Here is a 19,834-nt window from a genome sequence, read left to right on the forward strand (position 1 = left end):
AAACGTCCTATTCTCTTTAATTTCTCTTCATATGGGACCCATTCCAAACCCCTAATCGCTTGAGTTGTCCTTTTCTGAACCTTTTCTAATGCAAATATATCTTTTCTGAGATGAGACCCATCTCTACACAGTATTCAAGGGCAATAACATGTTCTTCATCTTACTCTCTACCCCTTTTTAAAGATTCCTAACATCCTGTTTGCTTTTTTGACTGCTGCTGCACACTACTAATAATAAAGGTTCATAGACAAGTTTATTATTTTTTCTTTTGCCTGGCAACAGCAATTGTAAATTTAGTTGGCACAAAATAAAAAATGACACCTTTTCTCCCAGGTATCCTAGACCACTTCCTAAATAAGCAATTTACCAGCTGAATACAAAATGGGGCTGGAAATTATTAACTGTAACCAAATACATTTTTATAAAATAATTTAGGGAAGCATTGAATCCTATTGTGAATGTCACAATATTACTAATCTGAGTACAACATGGTTTAAGAAGAAATAAAAAGCTATATTATAAAGCTATCAGACTGAAATTTGTGGCAGTGCAAGGTCTTAAGGCCCAGGTTTGAAATTCACTTTACCTCTCTAAAGCTTGAAAAACTGAACATTCTGCCACATTCCTCTCCTCCTCCCCTCCACAAGGTAAGCTATTGGAAGAAACTCTTAGTTTCTGCTGTTGGTTTCACCAGAGTGCAAACAACAACAGGAAGGTGAATTTCTGTTCTTTTGATGCTGGCTGTTAAAGCTATTGCCATCTACTTAAATGGTACAATCAAAAAGATGAGGAATGCCTGGAAAATAAGTATATTCATAATATAATTAAAGAAATCCAATAATCTTTCATATAATCATAATTTAGACGATGTCTACACGACAAGATAAATTTGAATTTAAGGCAGTTAGCTCAATATTAGAACATCACTGTCTTCACTGTAAATACCATTAGCTTGAATTAGGGAGCACTAATATCAATATCATCAAAACCGGTTGCACCAAGTTCAAATTTAAACGTTCAATTAAAGGCCAGTGTGGAAGCAGTTATTAGCTTTCAGAAGTGTCCCGTATGTACCCCACAAAGCTACGCATTTACACACTATGTATGGCTGCTTCCTTTTCCGCTGCTCTCCAGGTGCAGAGGAAGGAGGTCACAGTAAGCCTGCGAATTTGAATTGGAATTCATCAACACCCAGGCCTGCAAATATAAAGGGCAACCACAGTGAAAAATTGCTTTTACCCATCGCATCACATGTTGGTCGCCATCTCCTGAAATCACGAGAACTCAGGGTAGTGGATCTGCCTAGCAGTTCTCAAGCTCGCAAGAGAGCTCCAGCGTGGAGCCATCAGGAGACTCTGGATCTTCTTGCAGTTTGGGGAGAGGAATTAGTGGCAAGCAGACTTCGGGGGTCCAAGAAAAACGCGTGCATATATGCTGAGATCTCGCAGTTGGTGATTCCCAGGGGGCACTCCTGCAACCCTACGCAATGTCGGGTGAAGGCAAAGAACTCTGGCAGCCCTATTACAGAGTCTGGGAAACCAAACAGCAGTCCAGGTCATCTCCAAAGACATGCTGCTATTATGAACAGCTGCACATGCTTCTTGGGTGGGACCTGCAATTCGTAGTCACCTGGGGCGACTTCTCCCTGGTGGCAGCTAGCCCCCTGGGGCCTTGTTGGGCAGGGAGTTGGGAGGGTTTTGGGGGGGGGGCAGTTGAGGTAGTCCCCTGCACCCCTCCCCCGCCAGCAGCAAGACGCTACAATTTGTAGCCGCCGGGGTCAACCGGTGACAGCAATGCCCTGAAAATATTTTTTGGGGGGCCAATTGAAGCAGTCCCCCCCAGACGGCTACAAGCCCCTGAAAATCTTAGCTGCTGAGGGAGATTTCCCCCTGGCAGCAGCAAGGCCCCGAAAATCTTAGCCACACTGGCCCCGGTCGCTACAAGCCCTTGAAAATCTTTCCCACACTTGGAGACCTACCAACACAGAAGCCAGGACATGGTGCTCCCTGGCAGGCACGTCCTTTTATTGGGTCAGGGGCTAGCCACATGACGTGGTTGAGTGCGGGAACAATCCTGACAGCAAGGTACCTGTGGGTGTGGGAGGGCACACAAATGTGAACCACAGAGATGAAGTTTCTCAGCCTTTTATGCAAACATGACCCCGCCCCCAACAGTCTTGCTTCCACATGGTACAGCAGGGCAGCAGCTGGTGCCAGGCGGTGCAAAAAAAAGACCAAGTGCTCAGCTTGCAGAGGCAGAGACAAAACTACAAAATCCGTGGTGGGGCTATTTGTAATGGTTAGATGCACTCACAGCGCTAATAGCAAAGAAAGAAAGATGTTTCCCAGCAGCCTTTCATACAAACATGACCCCCACACCCACAGACTTCCTGGTCCCGAATTGAAATTCATGGTCTTCCTGTTACTTAATTCCTGAGCACATGGAGAACAGCAGCCAGAGCAGAGCACTGAGGGGCCTTGTGGGTTTCAGATGGGACACCTCTGGAGACTAATAAAGTCGATCTTAAGACATGGCACTTCCACACTGGTCTTTATTCGAACTTTTAAATTCAAACTTGACGCTAAACCCAGCCAGTTCCAACAATATCATGATATCGATATTAGTGCTCCCTAAATCGTGCTAATGGTATTTACAGTGAAGACAGTCATATTGTAATATCAAGTTAACTGCTAAATTCATTTAGCTCATAGTGGAGCCATAGCCCTAATCACCATTAGTACTGAGTATTATAAGCTATCAAAAAAAGACCTGTTTATTGTTCAAAAGCAGAAACTTTAGTAGACAAAGTAATTACAATACTTTGCATAGCAAGAGCCCCACAGAAACCTGTGAAGAAATATCTGAGAGACAATATGAGTAATATCCTAAACTCGGAATACTGCCAGTTTGCTTTGCGAATCTGCCTTCTAGTGGTATCTGAAACAGATGTATTCGCAGCATAATTTTACAGTGGGAAAAGGGCTCTGGAGCAGAGCAGTTAGGGTACAATTCTAAAATCATTCAAAGGGAATTACACAGATTAATTTGATACCAAGCCAATAATAACAAGTAGACAACACAAACAATTAACAGATATTCTTAGTTTGCCTAATCCATTGGACTCAGTGGCAATTTTGTAACTAACTATAAAATGATTCAGGAATGGAGTGAGTGCGTCTAAACAAACTGTAAACCCTCAACTCATCAGACCCCAATTTAATAGACTTTGGAAATAATGGACTGTCCGCTCGCCCCAGCAAAGAAAGTAAATGCTGACGACGCACCAGAGCTGCCGGAGTGGTTGGAGGAGCCACCGTAGCTGGAGCTGCTAGAGGAGCCACTGCAGTTCAGGCTGCATGGTTCGGGCCACTGGAGTGGCTGGAGGAGGTGCTGTGCCTGGGGCCACCACCACAGGTGGAGGAGCCAGAGCAGGTGGGGCTGCCACTGCAGCTGGAGGAACCGCTGGAGTTAGTGCGTCTGCTGCTACCACCATGCACTCCTCCCACCAGGGATGGGGTGCATACATGGGCAGGCAACACTCAAGTACACACAGAAGCCCTGGTGGGAAGAGTGCATGGCAGCTCCCAGGGCAGCGACCCCAGCTGCAGTGGTTCCTCCAGCTGCTCCAGTGAGTCACTGCAATTTATTTGGGAGATTGGGGTTGGGAGAGCCTGTCTCAGGGGGGCACTATGGTGAATACAAGTGAACCCTCAGATTTAACGGATTTTTGGCATTAATGGATACTCCTCCCCTCATTAGACCATTAAATCAAGAGTTTATTGTATTTTTCCAATGATACATTGAATCTTAGAGCATATACATCTTGAAACTCTAAGATGTGGTATTTTGAAAGCCAACCCAGGCCCATATTTCCAATTTGCAGAGACTGGATTAATATAATCAGAAATTTTTGGAGTTGATAAGCTAAGCATCTGCATCAAGCAGTTATCTCAAAGAGCTGAAATTTTGTATGTTTTTCTTCTTTAAAGGGATACTTTGTTTAAAAATACATTTTTAAAATAAATATCCATACCTGTGCAGCTTTTTATATGGTAGAAGATGAAAATAATTTTTTTCAAAGATGGAATGTACTTATTGCCATTAATGTTTGGCTGAGTTTTTCATTTAGCTCAAGTTGGCTAACAAAAGAAACTGGTCAGCTTCACTTTCCATATCTTAGCACTAGCACCATGCCACCATTTTGGGATTGTATTGGCTGTAGATTAATCCAAACAAAAACCTATTTTAATTTGAATATTTAAATATCAGAGGAACGTATCTATTGAATTTAAACTTGATAAAGTCATATAAAATGATCAGCTTACATGTTGGGTCTATGACGGCTTGATGATATCCATTTAAAAATGTGGAAAATAGGAGCAAGCAAGGTATTTCTAGTTCTAGTAATTTAGAGTTGGAATTATTGTCCCTTTTTTCAGGAGTAAGGGAAAACTCCAAGCACCATAATTTTGTATTCCAGAAGAAAAGAACTGAGCATTACAAAACACTACGAAGTAACATGTAACTGTACCCCAGAGGCCTAGACATATGTAATAACAGGAAACCTGTTATCAAAGGATAAATAAGACTGATTTGCAACTATAGTTTCCTCTCCCTTTTTGCCACCTATTTTGTGCCCAGTGAATAGCTCATTGTTACATGCAAAGTCTATCTCCCCTCTTCTTTATTCACCTTCTCTCGCACTCCTCTCTCTTTCCTTCTTCCCTAATGCAGTTGCATACAAATATAGCTCTACATGATGTGAAATATTTTTAAAATGGTGCCATAGGTCTTGTTTTCATCCTTAAATATTTATTCCATGATGTACAGATATTTAGATTCCTATAATGATATTCAGTATTTGAAAGAAGTGCTTCTTGACCTTTAGAGCAAAATAAGAGCATCAAACTATAACCTTGCCATTCTTACCTTGAGTTTTAAAGAGTTAAGTTTCTCCTCCCTTAGATGGTCTCTTAACATCTCTCGATGGAGCCTCTCCTGTTCCATTGCAAATTCTCCAAGAGTGTACTGGCGCACACTGTTGTGACGAGTGGACATGCCCAGTGTACTTCCTCCTTGGCTTGGCACACTAGTGAAGCCTTGCCTTCTTGTAAAGTAGTATACAGTAACACAGTTAAAATGAACATTCTTTGTCCTCTTCCGCTTTTCCCTCTTCAGGATTGATGAAGCTAAAATGGAAGCCACTTATAATGTTAATGAAAAATACGTTGGTTAAATAGCAAATCTTTATTCATCTGAGCAGTCCCATTAACTTTCAATCAAATTGGCTATGTTTCACAGGATAGGGTCTCCAGTAAGAGGGATATTATTAGAAAATAGCAGTATAGATAAAGCAATTGCTCTAAACATTTTACATAAGACAACAGAATGTGGCTAATAAGTATACAATGTGATCAAGGTCATGTTAAGCCAAAGTGTTAAAAAAAGGTAAGGAATCGGGTTCTGTGTTTGCTTGCAGCATCACAAAGCCTTACAATTGTAGACACAGTCATCTATTTTCAGAGTGGAGGTAATGCTGGACAGGCCACTGAGGTCAGTCTGTACTCTTCAAATGTTTTCTCTTTCACCAGTACAACAAATGAAAACAAGCAGAAGCTGTCTTAGTGGAACACAGCATCTGAAAGACACTTGCCCACTGACTCACACTTTATAAAACCCTATTGATGTCAATGGGATTGCATGAGATGAAGCAGGGTAATGTGGTCCAATCTCTCGCATAGGCTGGATCTACACTAGCCCCTTCTTCCACGGGGGCATGTTAATAAGCCCAAGTGGGGAATAGCAATGAGGTGTTGCAATGCATATGCACCACCTCATTAGGCTAATTTTCGCCACACAAATGTTGATGTTGATAACTTCGAAGTGCTGGCACAACTTCAAAATGTCCTTACTCCCAAAACTTTTTGGGAGTGAGGGCACTTCGAAGTTCCATGGGTACTTCAAAGTGCCTGCAGCTACATGGCTTGCCAGCGCTTTGAAGTTATCAACTTCGAAGTTCACATGGTGCAAATTAGCCTAATTAGGTGCTGTATATGCATCGCAACACATCATTGCTATTTCCCGCTCAGGCTGATTACCATGCCCCCTTCAAAGAAGGGGGCTAGTGTAGACAAGCCCATTGTGTAATATATATCTGCTGCCACGGTGTCTATAAGGTTTTAGGTGAAAAGTTCTCATATTTTATAGTTGGAATTAGTGTCCCTTTTTTTTTTAGGAGTAAGGGAAGATTCCAAGCACCACTATTTTGCATTCCAGAAAAACTGACGAATACAAAAAAACTATGAAGCAACCTGCTACTGTACCCCAGAGGCCTAGAAATATGTAATAACAGGAAACCTGTTATCAGAGGATGCTATATAAATAAGGCTGATTTACAATTACAGCCTCCTCTCCCTTTTTGCCACCCATTTTGTGCCCAGTGAGTAGCTCATTGTTATATGCAAAGTCTATCTCCCCTCTTTTCTTCTTCCCTAATGCAGTTGCACACAAATATAGCTATATATAGCTATATATAAATACATATAGTTTTACTTACATAGCACAAAGGATATACAGGTTTAGACAAAATAATAAACACATTTCCCTGTCTCAAGTTACGCATCACTTTGGAGAGTTTTTTGGACCTGGGCAGAATCCTCTAAGGAGTCTTCCTGCACTTGTCTTCTCTTCCGAATAATGAAGTGAGTGAATCAGTCTCTATTCTCTGTACCCCATCACCATCACCATCTGGTTCCTGCTGCTGGGGAAATTCCATTCTCCAATCCCCAACCTCCAGCAAAAAAATCAGGGCAAACTAGCTTCCCCTGGCATTCAGATATCCTATTGTTCTGTCTTGGTCACGTCTTGTTCACTAAGAAATAATCGTTAATGACAATCCACTTCAAAGACCAGATTTGTAGGCTCTGCTTCCTGTAAATTTTATTCCAACATGGAAGCAAAAGCGCCACAGAGAAAGCAATCAGCCACAAGCAACATGATTTTTGGCAGGGCTGGCACCTATCTTCTGACGACAAGAGAAGATCCAGCCCTCTAGCAAATCTGAGCCTTCTGTCTCACCTGCTCATCTCTTTGGGATGAATAACCAATCAGAGCTGCTGCTGCAGGCAGAGCTGTCCTAGTTATCGGAAATCATTCTCAGAGAAGGGGTCAGTTGAGACAGAGACCTAATGGACCCAGCAGCTCAAAGAGTGCTGACATCTCACCCTTTTGAGCAACAGAAATTGGATGGCACATCTATGCTTCCTCCTCCCTGTAGTATCTCAGCTGGAAAAGGGGCAGAGGTGGATGATGAGCTCTCCCTCCCCCACCACATGGACAAGGGAGATCCGTGCTGCAGCCCTCTTGCCATGCCTGGAAGACAGGCATGGGTTGAGTGGCTTAAGTGATGGGTGAGCTGAACTGATGGGGATGGGCTTTGAATGGAAGGCAGAATTTAATTGCTGGGCAGATGTGGAAGTGAGAGCTCCTTCAGCAGGGGCCTGCTTCACTTCACCCAATAAATTCGGAAGAGTGGGCAATACCAATTGTCACATATACACTGAGGAAGGACAAGTGTAGTTCAAATATCTAAGCAAAGACTAAAAAAGGTATATATATTTTCACATCCACACATTAAAAAAAACATGATTTTTGGACCAATCTGATGATTTTTTTTTCTCTTGATTTTTGATGTTTTGAAGTCAACAATACTGGGCATTCAAAAGTTTCATGTACGACACAAACATATAGGGGCCCCAACATCAAACAGAAGTTGTAAATTGTATATGGAACCCCACAAATCAACACAGTTTTTTAAGCATTGTAACTACAGTATATTAGGGGTTTAAGGTTAAGGGACTGCTTCCACTCACGGGCATGGGGATTCCCTCATATTACAGCTTAACAGCAAGAATGTTGAACGAGTGGCTCACAGGAATAGCACTAGTCTTGTTTCATGTATCTGCTGGCCTCTTTATGAAAAAGTGCAGTTGGTTCATTTTCTTCCTTCTTACACAGTCACAGAAATGTAGGCCATGAAGTGACCTTGACAAGTCATCAAGTCCAGCCCCCTATGCTGAGGCAGGCTTGAGTAAACCTAAACCATTTCTGATAGGTGTTTGTCCAACCTGTTCTCAAAAACCAAGCACACAGTTTTATCCACAATTAAACACAAACATTATTACTAGAAGGAAACAAAAAAGACAGTAACTCATGGGGTGCGTCTACACTTGCATTCCGCTTTCGAAAGAGGTATGCAAATGAGGGAAATCAAAATGCAAATGAGGTGCATATTTGCATATTGACACATCATTTGCATATTCTTATTTCAAAAGAGCTTCTTTCGAAAGAAGAAAACCGGTACAGACACTGCTCTTTCGAAAGTAAACCCCATCTTCGAAAGAATCCTTCTTCCCCTTTTTTATGGGAAGAAGGATTCTTTCAAAGATGAACTTTACTTTAGAAAGAGCAGCATCTACACTGGTTTTCTTCTTTCGAAAGAAGCTCTTTTGATATAAGAATATGCAAATGAGGTGCCACTATGCAAATATGCACCTCGTTTGCATTTTTGATTTCCCTCATTTGCATATCTCTTTCGAAAGAGGAATGCAAGCATAGATGCACCCATACTATACATCTATCTCCAATACCACAAGCATCTTTAGCTCTTAAGAATATAAAAAACCAAAAATATTTTTATATGTCAATATTTTGTTAAAGGAAGAATATGGACCACAGCACTTCATTACAGAGTATAACTCTGTCCTTAACTATATAGCAAATTACAGCTACCACATACAACATCATATATTGAAGTGTTGGGATCATCTGCAGGAAAAATTAGAAATTCACAATCAGGTATAGTAATTTTTTTGGACTAGGGATTCTGAGAGAAATTGGCAGTGGTAGTTTGCTTGGAATCTGGTTCTAACTGGTTCCTTCCATATGCTAGGCAAAGCAGACCTATTTCTCAGCACATGAAAATACACCAGTACAAACTCTAAAGCGATACACTTCTGATTGTCTTCACATGGGTACTGTTGTTTTTTGTTAGCATTAATTTCACCTGTAGGCATTAACTCCATATTGCTATCAGTGCAGGAGCAGAAATGGACCACCTAATTTCTCTCCCTTCTCATATGACTACGGGCATGTCAATACTTACCCGGCATTTGATGAGCCATGATTGATCCACTGGATTCACAGACGTGGCAAAATCAATCCCTCTGGGCTCAGCCATCAACCCTGGTACTCCACGCTATTGCGTGGAGTAAGGAACATCGGCGCAAGCCTGAAGAGCCCCAATCTTCACTAGGCAACAAAGTAAATCTTGATATGTCGATTGGCAGATATGCTGATGGCATAGCTAGAATTGCATATTTAGGATGGACTCTGTTCCCTTGCGCAGATCAGGCTTTAGTATCATGGGGTCTTTATTAGGAAAAGCGTATCCTCTATGTTTGGGATTTTGTCTTTTTCTATTGATATTAAATGCTGAACCAAAAAGATCCTCATGCTAACAAAAAAAGAGAATTACTCACCGTAGTAACAGTGGTTCTTCGAGATGTGTCCCCGTGGGTGCTCCACGTTAGGTATCGGGCTCGCCCCGGCGCTGCAGGTTGGATCTATCCAGCAGTTTCTGCCGGACCGCGCATGCGCCAGCGCGCGCTGCTCCCTTGCGTGCTCCTGGCCACGTGCGCGATCCGGTCCCCACCAGTTCCTTGACCAACCGCCTCGGATGCCCCTGCAAAACACTAACAGAGATCCGAAGTGGGGAGGATGGGCGGGTGGTGGAGCACCCATGGGGACACATCTCGAAGAACCACCGTTACTACGGTGAGTAACTTCTCTTTCTTCTACGAGTGTCCCCGTGGGTGCTCCACGTTAGGTGACTACCCAGCAGTAACCCAAGATAGGAGGTGGGTAATCGGATCATGTGCAGCTTGTCCCCGAGAGGACCGCTGTCGAGAGATGGGTATCCTCTTGGAATACCCTGTGAAGGGCGTAATGTTTGGCGAAGGTGTCATAGGATGACCAGGTCGCCGCTCTGCAAACGTCTTTTAGTGCAACACCCTTGAAAAAGGCTGTTGATGCCGCCACCGCCCTAGTGGAGTGAGCCCTGGGCGGGGCCAGTAAAGGAGTCTTTTTGAGTTCGTAGCACATTTTTATGCAGGATACGATGTGCTTCGAGATTCTCTGCGAAGAGAGACCTTCTCCTTTTGATTTGGGAGTGAGAGAGACTAGGAGTCTATCTGTTTTCCGGAAGGACTTAGTCCTGTCTATATAGAAAGCCAGCGCCCTCCTCACGTCCAGGAGGTGTAGGCGCGCCTCTTTGTTAGAGTTATGAGGCTTTGGATAAAACGAGGGTAAAACTATAGGTTCGTTAATATGAAACTCTGAAGAAACTTTGGGAACAAAGGCTGGATACCGCCTCCTTGGAAAATACTGTGCAGGGTGGCGTTGCCATAACTGCTGCAAGCTCGCTCACCCTGTGAGCTGACGTGATTGTGAGAAGAAAGGTTGTCTTTATCGTAAGGAGACGGAGGGAAACCGTGGCTAAAGGTTCAAACGGTGGTCCCGTTAGCACACTAAGCACCAGGTCCAAGCTCCACGAAGGTGGAAGCGGTTTCCGAGGGGGATATAGGTTTACCAACCCTTTGAGAAACCTGGTAACCATGGAATGGGCAAACACCGTGTGCCCTTCCTCTTCATGTCTGAAAGCCGAAATAGCGGCAAGGTGGACCTTTAACGAGGATAGGGAGAGTCCTCCTCTCTTGAGGTCCAGTAAATACTCTAATATTACAGGTATAGGCACAGGAAGGGGGGTTAACTGTTTGGTAGAACACCATGCAGTGAAGCGAGTCCATTTCTGCTTGTAGGTCTTCCTGGTGGAACTCCTCCTGCTCTTTCTAGGACTTGTTGCACTTCCTCTCTAGGGAGCTGAGCCATGGATTAACCATGCCTGTAGTCACTGGCCTCGGGGGTGTGGATGCACTATGGACCCCTGAGCTTGCGTGAGCAGATCCGGCGCCACCGGAAGAGGCATCGGTGGACGGTCCGACATGCGCAGGAGTAAGGGGAACCATTGCTGTCGATCCCACGTTGGGACTACTAGGATCATTCGGGCTCCCTCTCTCCTGGCATTCTGCAAGACTTTGTGGATAAGCACTGTGGGAGGAAATGCGTAAAGCAGGGGGCCCCTCCACGAGATCACGAATGCGTCCCCCAGGGACCCCCGTCCCATTCCTGCCCTGGAGCAGTATCGTGGGCACTTCTTGTTGTGTTGAGTGGCAACCAGGTCTATCTGGGGAAAACCCCATGCGTGAAAGATCGGTCGTAGCAGATCGGAACGGATCTGCCTCTCGTGCGTGAGGGCGAAGCACCTGCTCAGCTGGTCTGCCTTCACATTGTGAGCACCTGGTAAGTACGAGGCTTTCAAGGTTATATTGTTGGCGATGCACCAGTTCCACAATCAGACTGCTTCCGCACATAAGGCCGAGCTCCTCCTTGCCGATTTATATAAAACATGGTGGAGGTATTGTCTGTACTGATCCCAACTACTTTGGTCTCGAAAGTGTCTGCAGGCGTTGAACACTGCTCTGGGCTCCAGTATATTTATCTGCAGTGACTGTTCCATGGAGGACCACAGTCCTTGGGTCACCTCTTCGCTCATGTGTGCTCCCCACCCTATGTGGGAGGCGTCTGTAGTGAGGAAAACCGATATTTGTGGTTGGTGAAAGGGCACCCGTTAGCATGTTCTTGGGGTTCACCCACCATTGCAGGGATCTGCGCACCTCTGTCGTGGGCAACACCACCCTGTGAACGGTATGTGCTGCCGGTTTGTAGACGCTCGCCAGCCAGTGCTGCATGCTGCGCATGTGTAACCTGGCGTTTTGTACTTCAAACGTCGCTGCTGCCATGTGGCCCAGCAGCTGTAAGCACGTCAGAACCGGCACCGTAGGCCTGAAGGTGATGACCTGCACGAGGGAACCGATGGCTCGAAAGCGTGTCTTTGGTAGATAAACCCTTGCTGTGATAGAATTTATACGTGCCCCTAGGAACTCTATGTCCTGTGTGGGGTCTATCTTTGATTTTGCCAGATTGATGACCAGGCCCAGCAAAGAGAACGTGCCTGCTGTGACGCGTATCATGCGAAGTACCTCCTCCTTCAAGGCCCCTTTCAGTAGGCAGTCGTCCAGATATGGGAATATAAACACCCCCTGTCTGTGCAGGTAGGCTGATACCAGTGCCAAGGTCTTGGTGAAGACTCTGGGGGCCGAGGAGAGGCCGAACGGTAGAACCTTGTATTGAAAATGTTCTTTGCCTACCATAAACCGGAGAAAGCATCTGTGAGCCGGGTGGATAGTTATGTGGAAATATGCGTCCTGTAAGTTGAGGGCTGCGAACTAATCTCCATCGTCCAGTGCCGTAAGTATAGAGGCGACTGTAATCATCCAAAAGCGTTGCTTGTGCAGGTACCGGTTGAGGCCCCGAAGATCTAGGATGGGCCTCCAGCCTCCTGTCTTTTTTTTCCATGAGGAAATATCTGGAGTAGAACCCTTTCCCTCGAAGTTGCTCCAGCACTCTTTCCACTGCCCCTATGAGTATAAGATGGTCTACCTCCTGCTTGAGTCTCGCTTCGTGGGAGGCATCCTTTAGGTGGGGCCTGGGTGGAGGTCGTGGCGGTGGGAGCAACTGGAAGGGGATCGCGTACCCCGTGGCTATGATCTCCAGTACCCATTTGTCTGTGGTGATCCTTTGCCACTGGTCGTAGAATGGTCGGAGGTGATGGTGGAATAATAGCTTCGGATGACATTGCGCGATGGTAGTGATGGTGCAGCCCTGGATCTGTGTGTCAAATTTGTGGCCTTTGGCCCTGCCCCGAGGACGCACGGCTCTGTTGGGAATGTCGCCTGGGAGTTCTGTATTGCTGGTGCTGTTGATGTCGCCCTTGATCATAACCCCTGTGGTACTGGAGATGCTGTGGTTGATACTGGTACCGTCTTTGCTGAGGGTAATACTTTTTCTTCCTGTATGGAGGGGTGTAAATCCCCAAGGTCCTAAGAGTAGCTCTTGAATCTTTACTGGAATGAAGGACCGAGTCGGTTGATTCAGCAAACAGCTTCTGCGTGTCAAAGGGGAGATCGACGATCTTCGCCTGCAAATCCCTCGGGATACCCGATGTTTGGAGCCAGGACTCCCTCCGCATGACCACTGCCGTAGCTGTTGAGTGTCTGCCGTGTCCGCTACGTCTAGGGCGATCTGAACTCCCGTCCTCGAGGCTGCGTAGCCTTCCTGCACGATGGCCTTGAGCACCGGCTTGTCCTCTGGAAGCGAGTCCATGAGGGACGTCAGCCTGGAGTAGTTGTCAAAATTATGGTTCGCTAGATGCGCTGCGTAATTTGCCATTCTCAACAGTAGGGTAGAGGAGCAGTAGACCTTTCTGCCGAACAACTCTAGTTTCTTGGCATCTTTGTCCGTTCCCCATGTCTTGAACTGAGAAGTTTTCGACCTCTGTTGAGACGATTCCACCACCAGAGAATTTGGTTGCGGGTGGCTGAACAGGAACTCCATACCCTTCGCCAGGACGAAGTATTTCTTGTCCGCTCTCTTGTTTATAGGCGGAATGGACGCAGGGGTCTGCCATATCATGGTGGCAGACTCCATGATTGCTTCGTCGAGCGGTATAGCTATTTTGGAGGAGGCCGGAGGTCTCAGGTTTTTAAGGAGCTTATGGTGCTTCTGCACTTCTGCTGTTTGGATGCCTTGCGTGAAGGCCACCCTTTTAAACAGCTCTTGGAACTGTTTGAGATCGTCCGGAGGATGGACGTCCCCTGGGGCCATGGCCTCGTCAGAGGAAGATAGCGAGGAACCGCTAGGGTAAGCCTCTCTGGACCCCTCTGGGTCCTGTTGACGGTGATACATTCGCTTGCTGGAAGCTTGCGAGGGAAAATCTCGGGGTTCCAGAATCACCTCCCCTTGAGATGTCTGTGTCTCTGTCCCCATTCGCGATTGCCCTCGTGGATATGGAACCGTCTGGGGGGATCTGTCCCTGGGAGTATGCCTATGGTGTCTATGCCCCGCGTGATGGGGCGACCATGGCAACACGGGCACTGCTCCTGAGATGGGGACCTGGACCACTCTCGAGGCGCATACCCCCTGCGCCTGGGGGAGCGAGATCGTCTGGATAATTGAGATACTGGACAGACTGGCTTTTGGTAGTACTCCAAAGGTTCAAAGCCCAAAAAGGGCGAAGGTGGTCCGAGCCATGGTGAGGCTGGCTGTAGGAACAGGGATGGGGGCTCAGGATAGGCTGGGGGTGACCCCTGCCTTCTTGTTGGGGTCCGCAGCATGAGCGGAGGGCTCAGAGCAAGCAGCCCTGCAGCCCTGTCTGGAGAAGGGCTGCGGTGCCGGGTTTTCTGTGCTGCCTTTCCCCTCCCCTGCGGGACTGGCTCCACCCCCTTTCACATCGGGCATCTCGGCCCCGTTGTCTGAGCCGCGCTCGGCACGCTCCGCTGCGGTGCTGCGCGGGTGGTCTCCCCCGGTGCCTGCAGGCCGCATGCCTGCGCGCTCTGCACCGCCGGCTCCCCGGGCATCGGTGCCGCTGCCTGCGGTACCGCTGGTTCCGGCGCTTGCCTGGCTGCCGCCCTGCCCGCGGTGCGGGGCAGCTGTTTGATTATCGGAGGCTCAGCCTCTGCCACATGCGTCTCCGCGCCACCGCCGCTCAGCTGTAACTGTGGCTGGGGGCTATGCGCTTGACCCATCCCGCTCACTGGGGCTGCCGGCAGGGATCGGGTTGGTGAGAGCTTCCTCCATTTTTGTGCTGACGGGGTGAGGGAGGCAGCTTTCCTTTTATGGGCCCCTGCGGGTCCCTCCTGCTGCGGCCGCTCCGGCACATCTGGCTGGAGGGCCTTGTCGAAGAGCAGCATTTTGAGCCGCATCTCCCTGTCCTTCCTTGCTCTGGCTGTGAGCTTAGCGCAGAAGGAACATTTCTGGGTGACATGAGATTCCCCAAGGCACCTTATGCACTGACTGTGCCCGTCGGAGGCCGGCATCGCTTCGCGACATGACTCACACTTTTTGAATCCTGAAGAGGACATTATGGTGAGTCTTTGAGATGTTAATAGGGTACTTAGCACCTTCTCTGTGCCTGTTCCCCTCTCTGACTCAGCCTGCCGTGGCAGGAGGCCTAATGGCCCTACGTCCCCAGGCCTCCGGTGCTCCGCTTGTAACTAAGACTGGAAGCTTTACTCCTTCCTTTTTTTTTTTTTTTTTGGAAAACAATAACAAGCTCACTTAATCTAAAAGACTGAAATAGAAACTCTAAAACACTTTAAGAACGTTAAATACGCTGACTCTGGCTGTAGCCTGAGCGGATTCCGTCTGCAGCCGATGGCGGTTAAAGAGGAACTGGCGGGGAACGGATTGCGCACGTGGCCGGGAGCGCGCAAGGGAGCAGCGCGCGCTGGCGCATGCGCGGTCCGGCAGAAACTGCTGGAGAGATCTGACCTGCAGCGCCGGGGCGAGCCCGACACCTAACGTGGAGCACCCACGGGGACACTCATAGAAGAACAACAGTTGCCTTCATGCAGGAAAATTAACTGCAAACAAAGATGGGCCTAAATTGGAAAAAATGGATGTAAAAATCACTCCTTTTCTTTCACACTCCAATTTTGGGAAAGTTCAGATTAATGACTTAGGGCTGCCTTTGTAACAGGCCTAAACTACAATCCAAATCTTAAATCACAAGAACTGGGGAGTATTTGAATCTGGTACTGACCCCAAACCAAAGAAAGTAATACAATATGGATGCATCTACACGAGCAACTCCTTTCAGCAAATCTGGCCCTTTTTTGAAAAACATGAGGACCATCTATATACAAATGCACTCTTTTGATCTGAAATTGAAAGAATGCAGCTCTCTTTCCGGAAGCCCTCTTCCTCTTCTGGATCAGGAAGAGCACCTACTTTTGAAAGCTCCTTTTGATAAAAAGCGTGTGTAGACGCTCAGCGGGCCCTTTTTTCAAAAGAGCAGCCCTCATGGCACTGGATTTTTCGATTCTTGTCCCATTCTTTTGAAAGAGCGGGGGCTGTGTGGATGCTACCTATCAAAAGAGTGGATCAGTCTTTCCATCTGCTTTTTTGTGTGCAGACATGCTGTTTCTAAAGAAGTGTTTTTGGAAGAGATCTTCCAGAAAAACTTTTTTCAAAAGATCGCTGTAGTGTAGACACAGCCTGGGTGTCTATCATGCAGATCCAATTTCTCCTATGCCACAGGAATCAATTATAATTGTCATATAATCATTTAAATTGTAGATAAAGTAATAATGAAAAACGAGACTATTACCCACCATCAGGCTCAACGAGCCTCAGTGGACATGTAATACACAGCACACCCACACAACTACCTTTATACAGCCTGATTTTGGAGTCTGTGCCTTTTTACCAGTCAGTGAGGTTATACCTGGATAAAACAGGACTAAGACTGAGCCCTTGCGTATATTTAGAAACTTCCCAAATATAGAACATGGGCCTCCATACTCAGGAAAGGGAACTTTCACTTCAACTAAAAATAACTTTCGTAGAGGGACTGTGAAGTATGCCTTCCAGTTTTACAAAACCCCTGCCTGAATGACATTTTCAGCCTATAATGTTTCTCAAACACTTATTGAAAAAAGACTAGGTCTTTCTTCACTACATATAAATAGTCTCAGTTCTGGCTGAAATCCAAGGCATGAGTGCCTTCCTTTGCTGTGTCAGCTATTCTCTTGTGTCAAAGGCACATTAAAATAAATGTGAACCATATGGCTCCTCAGCAGCATGCCAGCACTCCTACAATCAAGAGGGCAATGCACTTCATTATCATTATAGAAATATTTTAGAGACATGAAAATCTCAAGACTAAATAAGGTCTATTTGATTAAAATTCTCACAGCAACAGAAGGAGACATTGCTATTCTTCAACTCCACTAATCTATTTCCTGCTTTTTTACATATTTTCTGTATCATATGAACTACTATGGTATAAAGGATTAACACCATTCTCTACCTGCTCCGTGACTTTCCCACACCCACATTTCCATCAAGTCTAACAATATAGAACTGTCAAGCCACTAGAGAATTTCACCTGCAGGCATAATGGCTCAGGATTCAGTGCTGTGTTCTGGTTGCTTTGCACCACTTCAGAGATGCAAAGCTCCCATAAACCTAGTTTAATTGCCTGGTTTGCATCACAGGCACTGGCCAGTTAAACTGAGTTTACAGCTAGTAGAGCAGCGCATCTGGAATATGCTTGTGAATTTGATATAACGTGTAATATAAGGGCCACTAAGATACATCAGCTACCCTGCATTGCTTTATACACATTGCCTGCTTGCTGAAATGATGCATTCCCATTACTGATTCAAATATTAATTACCTGCTTCTGATCTACTCCAGTTCCGTCTCAGAGGAGCAAACAAATTAGATCCTGAACTTTTCCTAATATTCAGAGTTCATGCAGTTAATTCAAAATGGAAGACAAGTTTCAGAGATGGGGTCCAGATTCCCTAACGGCCTCTCTAAGTATTATCCTAATAGAAATAGTATATAGAAGGGCCTCTTGACCGTAAACCTCCAATGCACTCCGCAGTCCCCAAACTGCTGACTTCATTGTACTGGGTCGGGGGAAGGGAAAGAGCTGTAGAAACGACATGCAGGATAAAGATTAAAGATCCAGAAGAAGAGGAAAGAAGAAAATAGTGTCAGGTATCAAGAAGTCACAGAAAAATGAGTAGCAACTAAAAAGGGAGAAAAAGGCAAGGAAGGAGAAAGCCTCCAATGGTTCAGAGCAGAAGAAATATACAAGGGTGACAGAAGCAATGCAACTGGCTGACTATATGATGTGCCTTTGCTAGTTCCAGTGTAAAGGAACTGATGACCACCAGCGGAAATGCATTGAGTGTACAGAGGTCAAAGTAGGAATGCCAAGGCCAGAAGCAGCTGACTAAAATAAAAAATTAATCTGTTGCTATATGAATATAACCTGTTTCACTAATTGTCCCAATTAACATATTTTCTTTCTAGAACCCAAGTACATAAAGGCTCTCTCTAAAAACTATGGAAGCAATAAAATATAGGAAATTAATTTTCATTGAAACACAGTTTAGGAAAAGAAAATCTTGGCTTTCTCTAAAACTAGCAATTTTATTGCCATATTTAAATTACTCAAATATGTTTAAGCACAATGTTACTATCTAAAATGTAAATCATTTTTAGTAGCAAGATAGGCAAAAGACTTGTTTATATTTATAAATAAGTACTGGAAAATACGTAAGCTGGTTCTTTTCCATAAATATTACCAGTTCTGTTCTAACACCAGTTTATATTTGCTATCAGACGTCAGATGAATTCATTTTCTGTAGCGTATATGTAGAAGGCCATATTTAAGGCCACCACATGTCTACTAGGTTTAGCTTTCCAATAATGATGCTGAAGTACAAAGAAACTGCTAGACCTTAAGTGCCTGAATATAGTGAAAACTGATCCAAATTAGTACTAAAGGTGAAAAAAATTGAAGTTCTGAAGTAAGTCTTAGCAAGAGGAAGTTACTCACCTTGTGCATTAATGATGGTTCTTCAAGATGTATGTCCCCATGGTGCTCCACTCTGTGTGTTGGTGCATCCTCATGCTGCCACTCAGAGATTCTTCCATAGCTGTGGTTTCCCATGTTGCGCATGCACAGAAGTGCTTCCTCATGCTCTCTGGCACACACAGGGCACAGACTCCTCTATTCCTTCTCTACCTGACAATTAGAGTAGAATGCTCAAAGCAGAGGAAAGAGGGAGGGAAGTGGAGCACCCATGGGGACACACATCTCAAGGCCATCGTTACTAATAAGCTGAGGAAGGTGAGGTGAAGAACTTCCTCTTCTTCTTCAAGTAGTGTCTGTGGGTGCTCCACTCTTGGTGAATATAAAGAAGTAGTCACAGAATGGAGCTGGGTTTGGAGCTCAGTCACTACCACAGTAGACAATACAGCTTGGCTCACTTAGAAGATGTGTTTGTAGACAAGAGAGCTTAGTGCTGAGCAACTGTGCTACTGGAAGATTCTGTGGCTCCCTTACAAATGTCCATGAAAGGCATGTTCTTGAGAAAGGCAATAGCAGACACAGCCCAGGTTGAATGGGCCATGACAGCACCTGGTGGCTGTCTACGATGAAGTGCATAACAAGTGTGGATGCAGGAGGAAACCCACTTTGAAAGTCTTTGGGACGAGACAGACAGGGAAGGCCTTTGGACCATCCCACAAAGGATAGGAAAAGACAGGGAAACTTGCACCGCAGTTTTGTACAGTCGATGTACATGGCTAAGACCGGATGGACATCCATCATATGCCATTCTGCATACGCCATTTCAATATGTGGCTTCAGGGAAAATGCAGGCAAGTAGATCGGCTCATTTATGTGGAACAGCATGGGGACCTACGGTAGAAACTTGGGGTGAGGCCACAAGGTAATTCTATCTTTGGTAAAGACAGTGTAGGAAGGCTCCGCCATTAGGGCCACCAGCTCTGCAACACACCAGGCTTACATGATCGCCACAAGGAACAAGACCTTCATAGACAGCTGAAGCCAGGAGCATGTCGCCAAGGGCTCATAATGCAGATTCAGAAGGCAGTGAAGCACATGATTAAGGTCCCATATGGGAACTGGGGGGGCAAACTGACCGGAAGGTGCTCTGAGGGCCTGTTAAAAAGCCCTTGGTGATAAGATGGGCCAGAACGAAGGCCCCTCTTCAGATTGGTGAAACGCTGTGATGACCACGGCATGCAACCAAACCATGCTGAGGCTAAGGCC

The 19,834-nt window shown here is 45.8% G+C and overlaps 1 protein-coding gene across 1 annotated transcript in view; it reads right to left on the reverse strand.

The window, feature by feature from the left end:
• CSRNP3 (cysteine and serine rich nuclear protein 3) overlaps window positions 1-19,834 on the reverse strand; it is a 44,692-nt gene that overhangs the window by 17,549 nt on the left and 7,309 nt on the right. The window contains exon 2 of the mRNA XM_075001846.1: window positions 4,930-5,189. Within this exon, the coding sequence (XP_074857947.1) occupies window positions 4,930-5,189 (260 nt within the window). The remainder of the gene's footprint in view (window positions 1-4,929; window positions 5,190-19,834) is intronic.

Source organism: Carettochelys insculpta, chromosome 8 (genome assembly GCF_033958435.1).
Source record: "Carettochelys insculpta isolate YL-2023 chromosome 8, ASM3395843v1, whole genome shotgun sequence".
Lineage (NCBI taxonomy): Eukaryota > Metazoa > Chordata > Testudines > Carettochelyidae > Carettochelys > Carettochelys insculpta.